The following is a 15153-nucleotide window of genomic DNA, read 5'->3' on the forward strand; positions in this document are numbered from 1 at the left end:
CTTTCTAGAATTTACAATCCCCCAGTGCATGGGGAAGGCAAAGCCAGTCACACACTCACACAGAGGACACACACAGGGTTGTTATTCCAAGTCGATTCTACAGCTCTGGAGACGCATTGAGAGCGGAAGGTGAGGCAGTGTCCCAGAGGTCCCTGCTGTAACAGGCTCTGGCCTCCTAGTTCCCGACGGTGTGGAGGACGGAGCTGGGCAGCCAGTGCAGTGGCAGAGACACTGGTGGGCAGGGGACTTGGTGCGGTGGCCATTTGGCCCGTTACAGAAGCCGTTTTCACACTTTAAGCAGATTCAGCAACCCCTGCGCGTAGCGGTATATACCTGCTGAATATCGGCTCTGCCACACTCACACGTGCGGTCACGACTCACCACACACCACACGCCACACAGAATCACATGCTGTCGCTCACACTCAAATACGTGTCCATGGACACTCAGACACCTGGACACGTAAACACAGACGCCGACATTGCCATCGTGCTCATGTGCGTGGGCCCAGAGCACAGCGTCCAGCCTCTGTCCTCATGTCCCAGTGGCCTGTGCTGTCACCTGTCTCGGGGCCTCTGCCACATCCCAGCAAGGATGTCTGACCACCATCAGCTATGAGTGCGTGTCCACAGGACAGGGTCCCAGGATGAAGGGTGTGGCTTTGAGGGCTTGCAAGGAGTTCCTTCCTCGGGAAGAACATGGATTCCGAAGAAAGAACGTCCCTGGACGGGCTGTGGTGTGGGACACAGAACTGCCACCCATCCTGGTGCCTGACAGACCTGGGTTCAAATCGCCTCTGCCCGACTTTCTCATGGAGTAACCGTGGCCGACTTAACTTTTCTCAGCTGTAAAATGAGACTAGCTCAGATTTCAAGGTGTGCATCAGAAACTCAAGCAGACAGGTCGTGGCGGCCTGCCTTCCCCACCTCCCCTCCTCCACAAGCCCCAGGGCTGCTGGCACACACCCTCCTGGCCTGAGGGCGATCCCCAGTGGGGGATGGCTTCCAGCAGGGAGCACCCACTGCCGCCATGAGGAATCCTCTGCGGGAACCCTGCCTGTGGGTGCGGCCGGTTTGGTGGGCGCTGCCTTCTCCTGCGTGTTTGTTCATGTGGCCCAGCTGCCTGGCATTTCTGGGAAATCATAGACGCCTGGCCCTGAAGACACAGGGTTTCGGCCTGTGCCCAGGTCTGCAAAACTCCTTCTGGGACACTGGTACATGTGTCAGTGCAGCTAGCTGTTGTCTGGGGGCTCCGTCCACGGGCTCTGTCACACACATGCCAGAACAGCCGTTGTTGACACTGGCTCCTGGCACTGACTGCCCTGCCTTCTGGAACTTTCACACCCACTACCAGGTATTAGACTGTGGCTGCTTCCGTCTGACCTTCAGTAAAATAGAAAGGAAACCATTCTCTGTCCTCGGCTCTCCAGGCCGCCCTGCAGCTTGAGTCCCTTCTGTCCCCAAGGGCTGAGGGAACAAAGAAGCCCACTTTCAGTGGGGTTTTAGGAGGCACCATAGCTCCAAAGCCTGAACACTGGACCGCGGGGCCCGAGGCCCGAGTTCTTGTCTTGTTTCAGCCCTGACTGCAGAATGTGCGACCCTGACCCAGTCACTGCTTTCCCCAGACCTGTTTCCTCATGTGTACACGACAAGGTCGGGCTTGCTGGGCTCTTTCGCAGCTTTCTTCCCATTCTGACTCAGTATAAAGTGACGCACTCTAATCTTTATTTAATCTCTTCTTCTCCTAACTAGCCACAGTCATGGAAAATCCTTAAAGAGGTAAGAAGGGATGGCGCCAGCAGGCCCTAGACGTTTTCTGTGGCTTCCTTGAGGAGGCACAGAGCAAACTGGGCTAACATCCACGTCTAGATGCTAACATCGCTCCCTCCACGGACCCAATACGCCCACCTGGTCTGGAGCTGGTTTAGATGTATTTATATACACACGTATGTACATATACATATACATACATATTTACACACATACACATGTCTGAAAGTAGAGTTACTACTATAAGCAAGGCACTATACCAGGATTTTAACACTCTTATAATATTCATTACTACCACAAAAGATAAAAATTCTTATTTTGTACATGAGGCTAATGAGACCCGCGGAGGTAACAAGTTTTGCCCAAGACCACAGGGCACTGAAGTGCTGGGATTCAAATATAGGTCTGTCTCTCACACAAGCCCGTCCTCTAGACACTTCCACTCTCCCCCATGCCAGGCTGAAAAGCTCCAGGGCCAGCAGTGGCCAAGCTGCTCCCATCTGCATTTCACGTGATACTTGGGAGAGAGGGAATCTGGGCATCGTCTCGTGGGATGCTTAGATGCTGCTTCTGGCCTACGTGGAACTGGCCAGGCACCCTTTTTCTTGTTCATAATGGCTGTAAGGAAATAAAGACTAAATGGTAAGACGAAGGTACATGGAGCTGGCGCGTCTCTGTTGGGGACGGGTAAGAGGTTGGCTTGTGATGTTTAAGCCTGACGACAGCCGTCAGCCACATTCCACTCAAGTCTTCATGGACCGGCCTGATTCCGTTCTCTGCATGAGACTGGGTCAGGACGGTGGGCTGTGCCTGGCTCCCTGCAGACTGTGTGTGTGCGTGCGTGTGTACACGTGTGTACACGTGACATTCTCTTTGTGGACTGTCAGGAAAGTGCCACCAGCTACCATACTCTTAATCAAGTTTCCTGCTGGTCTCCAGTCATGGCTTGTATTACGACTGGGCCCCCAAATGTGGATACAGTTGTAAAGTCAGAATCTTGGTCTAAAGATGCCCACTCTGACACTTTTTAGGACAGACCAGGGATAGTGAGGAGGATAGCGTTGGCTTTGCTATCCCAGGGGGCTGGCGATCTGTGGGTGCAGGGCAAGTGGTGTGAAAAGAGGAAAGTCGAAGGGACAGGACCAGACAGCAGGGACCCTGAGGCATGCGCTCAGGACACCTGCACGCGGCTCACACTGGGGCTGATTACAAGCTCCTTCTACCTCCAGGTTGGACCACGAAGCCCTGTCTGCCCCAGGGCCGGGGGCCAGGAGTTTCTGTGAGAAGAAGCGAGGGGGCTGAGTGGTAAATCAAGCCGCCTCTGTGAGACACTGCACCAGCTGAAATTAGAGAGAGTCCTCTGAGGCCAGCAGTGGAAACAAGCTCCGAGACAGCTCACATGGGCCTTCAGCCCAACTCTTCCTCGTCACAAGGCACTTTCCGTTGGGAGAGCTCTTGCTGCTGTGGCTTCCTCTTTTTTAAGCCGTTGCACCAGAACTAAAATGATGCCAGAGCAGACTTTCAACAGGACTGTGCTAAAGGCTGTTCCAGCCACAGGGGAAGGGACACAGAGACAGCCTGTCACCAGATCCTCTGGGTCCCTCAGTTCGGCATGGGCTCCATGACAAGGGTGCCCCGTCCTGCCTTCCTGCAGCACAGGTCCCTGTGCCCTCACACTCCAGCCCCTGCAGGCTTTCCCCCAGCTCCACCTGGGCTCCATGACTCCCCCCTGCTCTTTCAATAACAGGAGTTTATGAGAGTAGCAATTCTTAAAGGGAAAAGATGGTGAGGGTCTATGCTTAGATACCACCTTGTCCGGAAGGCTCTGTAAAGCCCCAGGGGACATTTAAGTGTCCTACAGCTTGCTCCGTGTGCTGCACTCAGCCGGCCTGGAGGTTATCACCGGTCACCTGTCTTCCTGCCCCACTCGCTGCCTGTGATAAACACAGGGCTTGGCGCTGCTGGGTCCTCCACAAATATATGCTGGATGGACCTGCACCTTGGAACCACCGTGAGGCTCTGCGGAAGCATTTCCACAGCCGAGAGCGGCTCCCTGCAGACCCAGCAAGCCCTCACTCACCCTGCAGTGTGCTGACTCCCCGAAAGGACCACACGGCGCGGCCCGTGTGTCCTGAGCCCTGCCCGCCCACACACCTGTGCCCTAAGGGTGCTCAACAGGCCCCGAGAGCCGGTGGCCTGAGGGGAGGCAGCGGGCTGCCCAGCAGCATTCAGTCTTAGGACCACACTGACACGGGCCCAACCACTGACCCGCTGCACGACGTTGGGCAAGTTACAGAACTTACAGAACCTCCTTGGGGTTCAGTTTCCTCATTTGCTAAATGGAGGGGGTGCTTCTCCTCCTGCAAGGGTGGGGCAACCACGGAGAGGGCCTTGCCTCTTCCATAGCAGGTGCTCAGTGAATGGAAGCCATCGCAGCGAGAGCTGCTCTCACCCGCTGTGCAGGTCGGCTCTCCTGCATTCATCGTGTGCTCGCCTACCCCCACCCCATGCACTGACTCAAACCCATCGTCTCTGCGGATCCCTATTGCCACCTACAACCCACGAGGGAACCTTAGAAAGGCACTGGCTCCAATGGAGAGCGGCCGGTCCTTCCGTCTGGGGTCGTGTGGTCCAGCGTGAGAGGCCGTTGGGATAAGAAAAGTACTGGCTGAGGTCCTTCATGTCTCTACCTGTAAAGTGAGGTGAAGCGGTCACTAGGGTCTCCTCTGGGCCCAGGCCTCCTGGCCTGTGGGTGGGTACCAGCCTTCTGCCGTAGGCACTGGGCTGCAACTGGAAACAGTTGCACTGGCTTGGCAGGCCCAGCAGGTGGCACTGTGCCCTAACTACCTAGGGGCTGATGTGCGATGTGGTTTGGCACCAAGTCCTATGGCCTGAGTGAGGAAAGAGATGGTTTATTTAGCTTTGCAACCGCAGACAGAAAGTCCTTTGTAGGAAAACATCAGTTGGCTGCACGCAGATGGTCCTCGTGTACGGTGCAAACCCAGGCTGCCTTCTCCACTCCCCTTCCCCTCTCCGCTCCCCCTACAGCTCAGCCCTGGGTCCAGGGACACACACACACACACACACACACACACACGGGCACCGACACACACACCTGAGTCACTGTCTTGGCTACCAGTCAGTACACACTGAATTTCAGCATCTCTTTTCCCCTTGGCCAGAGTCCAGCGGACCTCTGCAATCTCCTTGGGATAAAGACGTCAGCCCTTGTACATCTAGTACATCAGTCGAGAGTCATGCTTCAGTAACCAATAGCCCCAACTCTCAGTGGTGTAAGACAGCAAAGGCTCATGGCCTGCTCACCTGACGTGTCCACTGAGGGTCAGCCCTCCTGCCCATCGACTTAACTTCAGGCCGCAGGCTGACGGTGCAGCCCCAGCCTGGAACACGGCCGGTCCCCAAGGCAGAGAGGAAATAGCATGCTGACTGCGGCTCTTCGAGTTTACATTATGTGCAAAACAAGTCACAGGCCAGGGCTGCCATCATCCACAGGGTAGGGAAGGGTCCTCCCTGGGGGAGAGGGGCACCGGCGGCAAAGTATTCATGAGGGTGGCACAGTCTACCTCAGCCACGTGAGACAGTCTTGGATATCTACCCTTTGGAATAACCGATCCCAGGGTGGACTTCTTTTGAACTGTGCATCTCATGCTAGAAATCCCACCCGACCCTTGTTAAGTTCTCCGGTGCACAAAGGACGCCTGAGGCCGCGAGGAGGAGGAGGAAACACAGTCAGCACGGAGGAAGAGCACAGGCTGACAACAGAGCACACAGCAGGCCTGTTTGACACGGGCTGAAACGCTCCAGGGAGGGGAGCCTGGCTCTGCTATGGCACACAAAGCGTGTGTGTGTCCCCCACGGCCACACACTGGGACAGCCACGTGTACGTATGCCCTGCATGAACCACGTCCTTGCTGTGTTTGAACACGCGGTCATTGCCTGTCTCTGACAGACGACGTATGCTGTCCTGCTACACATAGGAGTCAAAGGACAGTTGGGACAGTCCTGCCCCCAAGGAGCTCCCAGCTAACAGAGGGACAGCCCAGGGGGCACTCTATCCCAAATCAGCAGAACCGGTGCTAGGACAGGAGTTTCCTGGACAAACATGGACACTGAGTGCTGCCTGGGTAACACAGAATGCGGGGTGTTTGGGGAAGAAATGAAGTCGTTTCTGAAGTTGTAAGACTAGTCAAGCACAGACACGGGACAGATACTCCAGGCAGGCAGAGTGGCTTGTTGGCAGGAGGAGAATGAGAAAAATAGCACATCATTTAAAAGAAAAAAAAAAAGGAAAAACTGGAAATAGTTCATGATGGCTTACAGCTGGAGCAGAAGGGCATGTGTGCGAAGGGAAAGAGGAGGGTGGGATGGCAGCACAGAGAGACTAGAAGCTTCTCAGAGAAGGCCAGAGTGTGGGGGGCCTTTTAAACGCTGGCAGCAGCCGTGGACTTGGTCCTGTGGGGTATGGAGTGGCTTGCTTCATGGACACGAGGTGCTGTCCTGCACCCCGCCCCCTTCTTATCCAGCTCAGGCGGGATGGTGTGTTTGTGTATCAGTCTGGTGACAAGGCCAGTCACAGCATGGGATGGCGACTCAGAGCTCTGTGAGCCCTGCGGTGACCCGAGGGTCTCAGTCATCACTGGGCACTGTCTGGGGCTGGCAGCCTTTGCTTGCTGCCTTCTGCAGCCACTTCCCCAGGGAAAGTCTCTGGGTCAGAGAGCAGGGTATCAAGTGGACATACTGGCCCAGCTTGTGGTATCTGCTGATCCGTCTGTTTGGTTTGGTTCCCTGTCTTGGCCACCATCCCAGAGGTCCCTTTCTCTGACCCGAAGGACGATCTCTAACCATCGGCCCACCCCCAGGGCCCAAGGCCCAGGAAACAACCAGGCTCCCCAGTAGGCGGTGCCATAAATGGAAATGTCCTCTTTCCCCAACCATCTTCGTCCAGGAAGAGAGCTACTGTTCAACCATGGCAGCCTCTGACTGGTCTTGGCTTGAGGTTACATTTGCTGAGCCCTGTTGACCAAAAATGAAGATCACAGACAACTTCTAAGAGAAGGAAAGAAAGTTAAGAAATGGCTGTCCATCCCATAGGATATACTTCTTAGGAGCTCCTATACAGAGCATTTTCTTTGTTTTATACCATGAAACCCAGGTCCCCAAAGAGGCTTTCTTTGCTATATTATACTACAATCTACTTTTCAAAATTAGCCACCAGCCAGCCAGCTAACCAGTCAGCCAAACAGTCAATAAATCAGTTGGTCAACCACTTAACCAGTCAGTCAGCTGCTCAGTGAACTAGCCGGTCAGTCAGCTCCCTCGTCAACTCATTTATCATTTACATAGTCACTCACTCACTCCATCTTTCTTTCACTCACTCACCGTCTGACTCACTCACTCAACAGCATCTTTTAGTAATTGGACCACCTACTCACTGACTAGCGAGGCTATCAGCTAGCCAAACACCAATTTTTACCAGGATGTGAGTTCTGCCCTGAACATTCTTTCTGCCCTTAGGAAGCTAGCAGTTTGGCTGGGTATAAAAATACCCATGTGTCGCACGCACATGCACACACACACACCACACACACACACACACACACACACACAAGCATCCAGGCACCCCGGCCTCTTACGGGTGATTTCAGCATAGATCTTCAAGTTTGAGATATATAAAGATAATGGGTATGGTTGGGATCAACAGGGAGAGCTACTTAGAGAGGGCAACCATCACCCTGAACTTGAAAAGATGGATGAGTCCAAAAAGCATTGTGGGACTCCATTGGCTCTGATTATAAAGTCAAAACATCTAAAAGTGATGTTAACAATTCAATTTGTTAATTTATAAACCATTCACCCATTCATTTTTGCATTCGTTTGTTCCTGTTTATTGAGTGGATGTTATCTGTGTTTGGCCACAGTGGGGGCGTAGATAATAAGCACATGATTGTATGATGAGGGTGAAACAGCGCCTACCATCGAGGAACTTACATTCGATGCTCAGGAAAATAAACAAAAAATAAATAAATATTTTATCATTTATATCTGTATCAAGTTAAAACATTATGTGAAAAGTGCTCCAAGTAGGTATAAATAAATAGCTGTGGGTGTTCAGCAGAAAAAGAAATATTTTGGGAAAAGACTAAGAAAAGAGGTCATGCGTGGAGAAAGTATTTAAGATGGTACCTGAAGATTACCTTGAACTTCAGGGGGAAATTTGGGCGTCGAAGGCCATCACTGATGGAATGATGTGAGGCAGGAAAGCATGAGGCGAGTTTTGGAAACAGGAATTACCTTTAACAGCTGTGTTAAGGAAAGGTGGGCACTGAAATGTGAGTTACAGGTGATGGTGGATTGTACAGGATTTTTAAACAGTTCATGCCCTCTCTCCTTCCAGTGTTTCAATTACTCTAACTCGTAAATCCTAGCGTAAATCCCTGGGCCATAAATCCCTGCCTTAGGCTAAACCGGGGAGGGTCACTAGCTACACCCTGGGCCACTCACCCATCCAATAGCGGACGCCTCTCGTCAATTACTGCCAGGTTCTTCCGGGTTGAACCTGAGCTCAATCTCAGGGCTCTCGATTCACTATTAATCCCAGGCGGATGAAACACGGTTGCCTTCCCAGACCTTATCATCCATGTACAGAATGTTCAGCACTCACTGGGACCTGAGGCAATATTTTAGCCAATCTCCTCATATTGGAGAACAGGAAAACTGAGGCCCAGAAAAGTGAAGGGAAGTGCCCAAGATCTGACAGCCCGTGAGCAGCGAGTATCAGTAGAGTTATTTCTTTGCTCCCCTGGCTCCTTCCCTACGTCTCTAACTATACTTGTCATGTTGGCGGAGAGGGGGACTTGACTTCCAAGAGGCCAACCTTGGCCATCTTCCTGGGGAGGGACGCTCTGCCCACTCACCCCCCTCCATGTTCCATGGCCAACCTTCAACTTCCCCAGGTGACAGCCTATGGGTGTTCTGTTGGAACTCAGCTCTCCCAGATCCACAACTTTCTTTCCCCCTTTATAAAACTCCTAGGACTATCGCAGGTCTTCTAGGAACGTATCACAGGGGACACGAGGTGGAGGGAGGAGATAAATTAATCACATGTTTCTGGAGAATCATCCTCTTACCCATCCCTCTCCACGGGACAGCTTTTAATACCATTATACAGAATACCTGATATTAGTATCTGAGCATCTTGCTTGCAAATGAGATAAACTAGAGGGTGAAATGATTCATGTTACAAATGGATTTCCCACTTTAAAAAAAAGGGGGGGCTGCCCAACGTCTCTTTTAAGTAGCACCTTCTAAAGTGTTTGTAAACAGAGTAAGTAATTGGTGATGGGAGAAACCTGAAACTAAACGGCTCTAAGCCACCACTGCTGGTTAAAGATCAACCAGAAATTAAGATAAAGCCAATTTGACACAATTGTGATTTTTTTAAATGAGATGCAATTTGCTCAGATGTAAATTTTCATTTTACTAGATAAGCAGCTAACATGCAGAAATGTGGGCGGCCTCACACCTCCTCTGTCACCTCTAAAAAGGCCTCCCATCCTAACAACCTTTCGTGAGTAACCCAGAGCTCTCCTTTTTGTCTTTTCGGGTTTCGTTCTCTGAAATGACATAATAAATATGTCCCATGTGTCTCCAGATGAAGCCTTCCACAACCCTTCATTCTCCAAAGTCCAGAGACAAAAGTGCCCTGGTGGGGATGTGTTTAGAGAGTCAGGCGATTTGCATCGTCTCAGGGCAGGGTCCCCTCCCAGTGTCAGGTGTCTGTTGCCCGGCCACCCCATTGTTTGTGTGTGGGGTGCGGCTGGGATTGCTCAAGCTTTGATTCACCTCCCTGATGGAGTCACAGGCACACACCTGCTCTCAGGTGTCTGCTTCCTAGAGATGGGAGATGCAGAGCCTGGCCTTCCGGTTTCAATACAGCATGATCCTTAGAGGATGAGAGGAGAGACACAGAATCAGCCAGGGGACATACCCACAATCCCAGGCCAGCCTGGGGGAGGGGAAGGTGGTGGATGGGAGGGGGCCCACATAGCTTCTCAGGGCCTGCCTCACCTGCAGGAGTTGTTTACATGTGGTGACTGATTCAAGGGGTGCGAGGTAGTCTCCCCTCCTCCTTCGAAAAAACAATCCACTCCCCCAGCCAGCCCAGGTGCCTGGAAATCAGCCATCGCAGATTTAAGAGACTCCCTCCTGGATTCTGGATCCAGCCATCATCAGAGCCAGTTTCCTCATTGATAAAATTTATAATACAATTTAGCTTTCTTCATAGAGTATTATGAAAACTGTATATGGAGGCGCTTTATAAGGTTTAATGACTACTAAAAATGCACCTGTGCCTGGCACAGGGCTTTTCTGGTTTCGTTCCCTGTCAGGGAACAGGGATGAGTTCAGGTCTCTCAGAAGAAGAGAGGGAAGACCAGTTTGGAGAGCAAGAGAGCCCCTGAGTGCCAGGAGGAAGGAAGGCAGATGGATGCAAGAGATGGAGACCACCACAACCAGCTCCCTAATTTTGTCATTACAGTCGCCTCTGCTAAGGAGCTGCCCCGTGCCATAGTCACTTCAGCTAACCGAAAATAGCTGTGAAGTCAGGAGACCTGTGAGCCAACCCTGGCTTTGACATTAACCCTGTGTGACCTTGAGCAAAGCATGTCCCTGTTCCAAGACTCAGTTTTCCCCCTCTTTAAAATGGGGATAATGTGGTCAAAGGAAAGTTGAGTGCCAGGGTTTTGAAAAGTTTGACTTGTTGGATGCATATGAGCCTGAAGCGTCTTAGATATTTATGACCTAGAGGACAGCCATGTACACTCTGAGATGACAGTTGTGTTATAAGCCAAGTTTTGTCACTAGCTAGAATTCGCCAAACTACGCAGGAGATGTTTACCGAGGAAGTAAGAAGCCAGGGGGCAGACTGGGAAAAATAAGGACTGGGGTGTATTCCAGAGGAGCAGGCGGGTGACCGGGACGCAAGGGACAGTGCTATCTGTCCATTCAGACGCAGCACATTTACACTGGTGGTTTCTGGGGGCAGACATGCGAGCCAAATCCGTCTTGCTGAAGACTGTTTCCCTTTTGGAGCACTTGCATCAGGGTGAACACAGAGGTGTGGGAGTGAGGGAGTGAAGGGTGCAGGTGGAGAGGGTTTCATCTTGAAGAGGGAATGCAGGACCCGGAATCTGGAACCCAGAATGTTACATTCTTGAAGGTGATAGGCTCAGGAGGAGGTGGAGTAGGACACCTGGCCTGGGGGGTAAAATTTAGAGGAGGCTTAACTTTTAAGTGAGGCCGACCCTGAAAAATGAACACTATCTGGTCCACGTAAGACAGCGAGCTCGGGAAAGGTCATTCGTCATGGCCCCCACCCAGTGACCGTCACTTGTCCACGAGGAGACGTAGTGGAAAGGAGTCTGGGCCAGCACCCCAGCTGCACCCCTATTAGCTGCACGTGTTCTGCAGGTCATTTAACTTGCCCGGATCTACTTTTATAAACTGGAAAATCAGATGGAAACTACCCAACAGAACTGCCATAATGATTAAACAAGGCAAGGTGTTTGAAAATGCTTTGAACAGTCCTTTTAGGTATTTCTATCTTTTCTCAGGCAGCTTTACACTTTGCTCGACGATGACACAAACGGGCACACTGGCCTCTAGTGGGACAGGACGCTGAGGTTCAGGGCACTGGCCCAAGGGTGGGCGGGCCTCCCAGAGCGGTCCTGCCTTTCTCCATCCCGGGGGCTTCGAGGCCAACTGGGGGACGAGGGCTCCTTCCTCCCGTCTGACTAGGTCCTTGAGTACGGTTGCCAGATTTAGCAGATAAAAATACAACCTGCGCAGTTACAGTTGAATGTCGGATAAACAACAAGTAATTCTGTAGTATATCGCACGCAATATCTGGGACATACTTATACTTTTTAAAAAAATCTGTTGTTTACCTGAAATTCAAGTTTAACTGGGTGCTTTGTGTTCTATCTGATGCCAAATTCTATGCCACCCTCTTTGACCACCACTAATACCCCGGAGTGCGCCTGACTCCTGGTGGAAGGTGGGGGGACACAGCACCGCTCCAGTTAAGCTTGGGGGCACCATTCACACCCTTCTGCTTGCGCTCAAGGGGAAACACTTAGAAGCTGACAGGATAGGTTCCGACTGGACTGGAAACTCGGAGTCCTGTGTAGCGGGCCAGGCTGGGGGCCGGAGAGCCTGTGTTTACACTCTCGCCTCTCCCTCTGTAAGGCTGGGTTCTCTGAGTCCTCTAGACCTGGGTTCCAATCCCATCTCTGCCGTGTACTAGCTACGTGACCTTTCCCAGCCTCACTTTTCTCATCTGCAAAATGGTGACAATGACATTTGCCTTGCAGGGGCTACAAAGATAAATGAAACAGTGGCGTGGGGGTAATCTCAGCACTGGGCAGCCGTGAGTGCTCAATACATGCCAGCAAAGGTGATATCCAGATTTTTGTTGGAAGTCCCCCAAGCTCACATGCCCCCCCACCCCCCACTTTCTCCTCCTTCCTTAACGGTCCTTATAAATCCTCAGATTTGTTCTATTTTTAAAAGCTCTTGAGTTGGAGCAAAGACCTTAGGTGAGCGAAGTCAGCTCAGGTAGATGGGGACCCGGAAAACTGGAATATGTGGTGGGTGTTTCCGTCAAAACAGGCAAGTAAAGCAAGTCCTTAGAGGAAGTGCAGGTGGGAGAAGTGGGTGAGGAATTCTTTGGGAGGTGGTGAGCAGGGCCACGCCAAGTGCCCGGGGCAGGTTGGGGGCCTTATAAGGCCGCCCGGAGCGGCTGGCTGTGGATCGCACTCAGCCTCCTCTCCTGGGGTCCAGCTCGCACCTCCGGTAAGTGGGAACGCACCCGTCCTCCTGGGATGTGGGGGCCCTCTCCTCCTTGATCTGTCTCGAGCCGCTAGGCTAAGCTCCTCTACTTTCTCGGGTAATGAGAGCAGTCACATAAGCCTGGTGACAATTAAGGAAATGTCACACTAAGCGTCCCTCAGGAAATTCAGTCTCTATTCCACACCGTTGCTGGGTGTGGCTGAGTTCCTGACTGGGTTGGACGCCCTGGCCAAAGGATTTTTCTCGTTGAGGGGAGAGATGCAGAGCTGTGGCATTTCGTAGCAATTCGGGGCCTCCTCCCAAGCGCGTGCATGCCCCTTTGGCACTACCAACACATTTTCAAGGTTGCTCTTCAGGTTTCCAGAAACAAGTGCGTTACGTATTGTATTTTATACTATACAGCTCCCATGTCTATCATGATTGCCCCCTGGGACCTATACCTCCCATTTATAACCACAAATTTAGAAATTGAGGAATGCTACCCTACAAAGGAAAACAGAGACACGTGGCAGAGTGGGGAAGGCTTCAGAGACTTCAGATCAGCATCCTCCAAACAAGAGCACAGGGTACAGAGGCCTTGCCCAGCGCTGTGGCTACCCAGTGAGGGGCCCAGGCTCCTTCCTCGGAACCAGGCTGCCTTTGATCAAACACCTTCCTGTAATAGTCTCTTACCTCCAGTGATCTATTAGGCCTTCAATTCCCCAGCTCTCCATGGCGCTCCAAGCACTGCCCCTCAGCCAAGGGAAATGAGTCTCCTTAGCATCATCCCCTGGTGAGTCAGGGTGGAGCTGGGATTAGAACTCAGGCTTTAGAGTTCCTGGAACAGGCTTTGTCGGGCCCCATCACTCACACACGACACCTCCATCCAGGACAGCGATGGCCCCTGCCCTCCCCCTCATGCCCATCCGTTCTGGCCCATCAGCTAAGACCTCATGCTTTGATCTTGTAAGATGTCTGGGCTGCCTTTGAATCATCAGCTCAGCACCCCCGTCATAGTTCCTGGTAAGACTTAGAAACAGACTATGTACTCGGTTCAGCCAGGCGTCCACGGGAGGATGGAGGAAGACAGGAGAGCAGAAGAGCATAGGAGGAAGAGAGAGAGGGGCGAGATCAAAACGGGTGCGTGTGAATCACACCATTAACCAGGTTGGGTTCTCCTATCCTTGGCTGGTGGAGAGAATACTCTTCCAGGAGTCAGAAGGGAGAAGTGATGGAGGGAGCCCTTCTCATGGCGTCCCCTGCCCGGGGTTCTTTCAGGCTCACCTGTTCCTCCAGCAATGTCTTACCAGCAGCAGCAGCAGCAGCAGCAGCTGCCCCTGCCCCAGAAGGCCCAGCAGCACCAGGTGAAGCAGCCCTGTCAACCACCACCCAGCAAATGCCAGGAGACGTGTGCACCCCAAACCAAGGATCCATGTGCTCCCCACGCCAAGAAGCAAAGCCCACCCAAGGGCTCAGCTGTCCCGGCCCAGCAGAAGTGCCCCTTGGCCCAACAAGCCCCACAGAGTAAACAGAAGTGAGGTCACCTGGAATGCCACCTGCTCGCCCTCCTGCGCCTCTGCCCCCACCTCCCCTCCCGCCCCCGCCTACCCAGGGCCCGTGAAGCACTGTCAGGAATGCTTCCCACTGAGACCCTCATCACACTTCTCGTGCTGCCTCCACGTCTGCGTCTACCCCCCAGCCTGACGCTCTCCCTGGTGGACATGAGAAGTCTCACTCTCTCCAACCTCCAGTTTGACCACAGCTATGGTGCAACCACGTCCCAATGCAAGGAATGTATCTGGGCTCCTTCTAGGGTTTCACCCTGACTAGTGGGGACACCAGGAGCCGGTCACCGCTTCTGCCTCATTCCCTTCCCCAGCTCCCCCTCCCTCAGTTTCTCTTCTGTTTCCTCCCCTAATAAATCTGTGCCACATGTCACTGTCTGTGTCCTGGCAGCCATCTGTGATCGTCCGTTGGTTCCGAGGGGACACTTGGGGAAGTGAGTGTGTGAGCACACACAGGCCCACAGCCTCATGGGCACAGTTGCTCTCTGGTAACTACCGACAGGGAAGCCCACATCCTGAAACGTCTCAGGTAAAGGAAGGGGAAAGCCAGGGAGCCGCTGACGGGAGCCTGGGAGAGTCTCGCTAACTAACTGTATCGAGGGAAATACAAAGGACCGAGAAGGGCAGCTCCCAGCGTTAGAAGCACCCAGCCTACCCAGCCAAAGTGGTTTTTGCCTCTTGGAAGCTATCATTCTTAGAAAGCAGACAAAACAAACCTAAGTGACGTTAAGAGCCCTACAAAGCACTTCTACAAACGCGTGCCAATGGATTCTTCACGTGTTTGTTTACTTATTGTCCATTCATTTACTCCTGCCCTCACTTACTCCCCGCCCATCTAACATTCAGCAAGCGCTCCTGTGACTTTCGCTTCCACTTTGCCATGCTGGTTCTCCAGGGCTCTCCCGAGACGGTCTACCCGAGTCTCGGTTTCCTCTGCGGAAGTCACAGTTATTTTCCAACACAGGAAAAGG

The 15153-nt window shown here is 52.5% G+C and overlaps 1 protein-coding gene across 1 annotated transcript; it reads left to right on the top strand.

The window, feature by feature from the left end:
- Positions 1-13897: 13897 nt before the first annotated feature.
- Positions 13898-14543, top strand: LOC109435393 (small proline-rich protein 4). The gene has a single exon (XM_019713235.2). The coding sequence runs from the start codon at positions 13916-13918 to the stop codon at positions 14153-14155; it is 240 nt and encodes a 79-aa protein (XP_019568794.2). The 5' UTR covers positions 13898-13915; the 3' UTR covers positions 14156-14543.
- Positions 14544-15153: the final 610 nt, after the last annotated feature.

Source organism: Rhinolophus sinicus, linkage group LG14, assembly GCF_036562045.2.
Source record: "Rhinolophus sinicus isolate RSC01 linkage group LG14, ASM3656204v1, whole genome shotgun sequence".
In the NCBI taxonomy this organism is placed as follows: domain Eukaryota; kingdom Metazoa; phylum Chordata; class Mammalia; order Chiroptera; family Rhinolophidae; genus Rhinolophus; species Rhinolophus sinicus.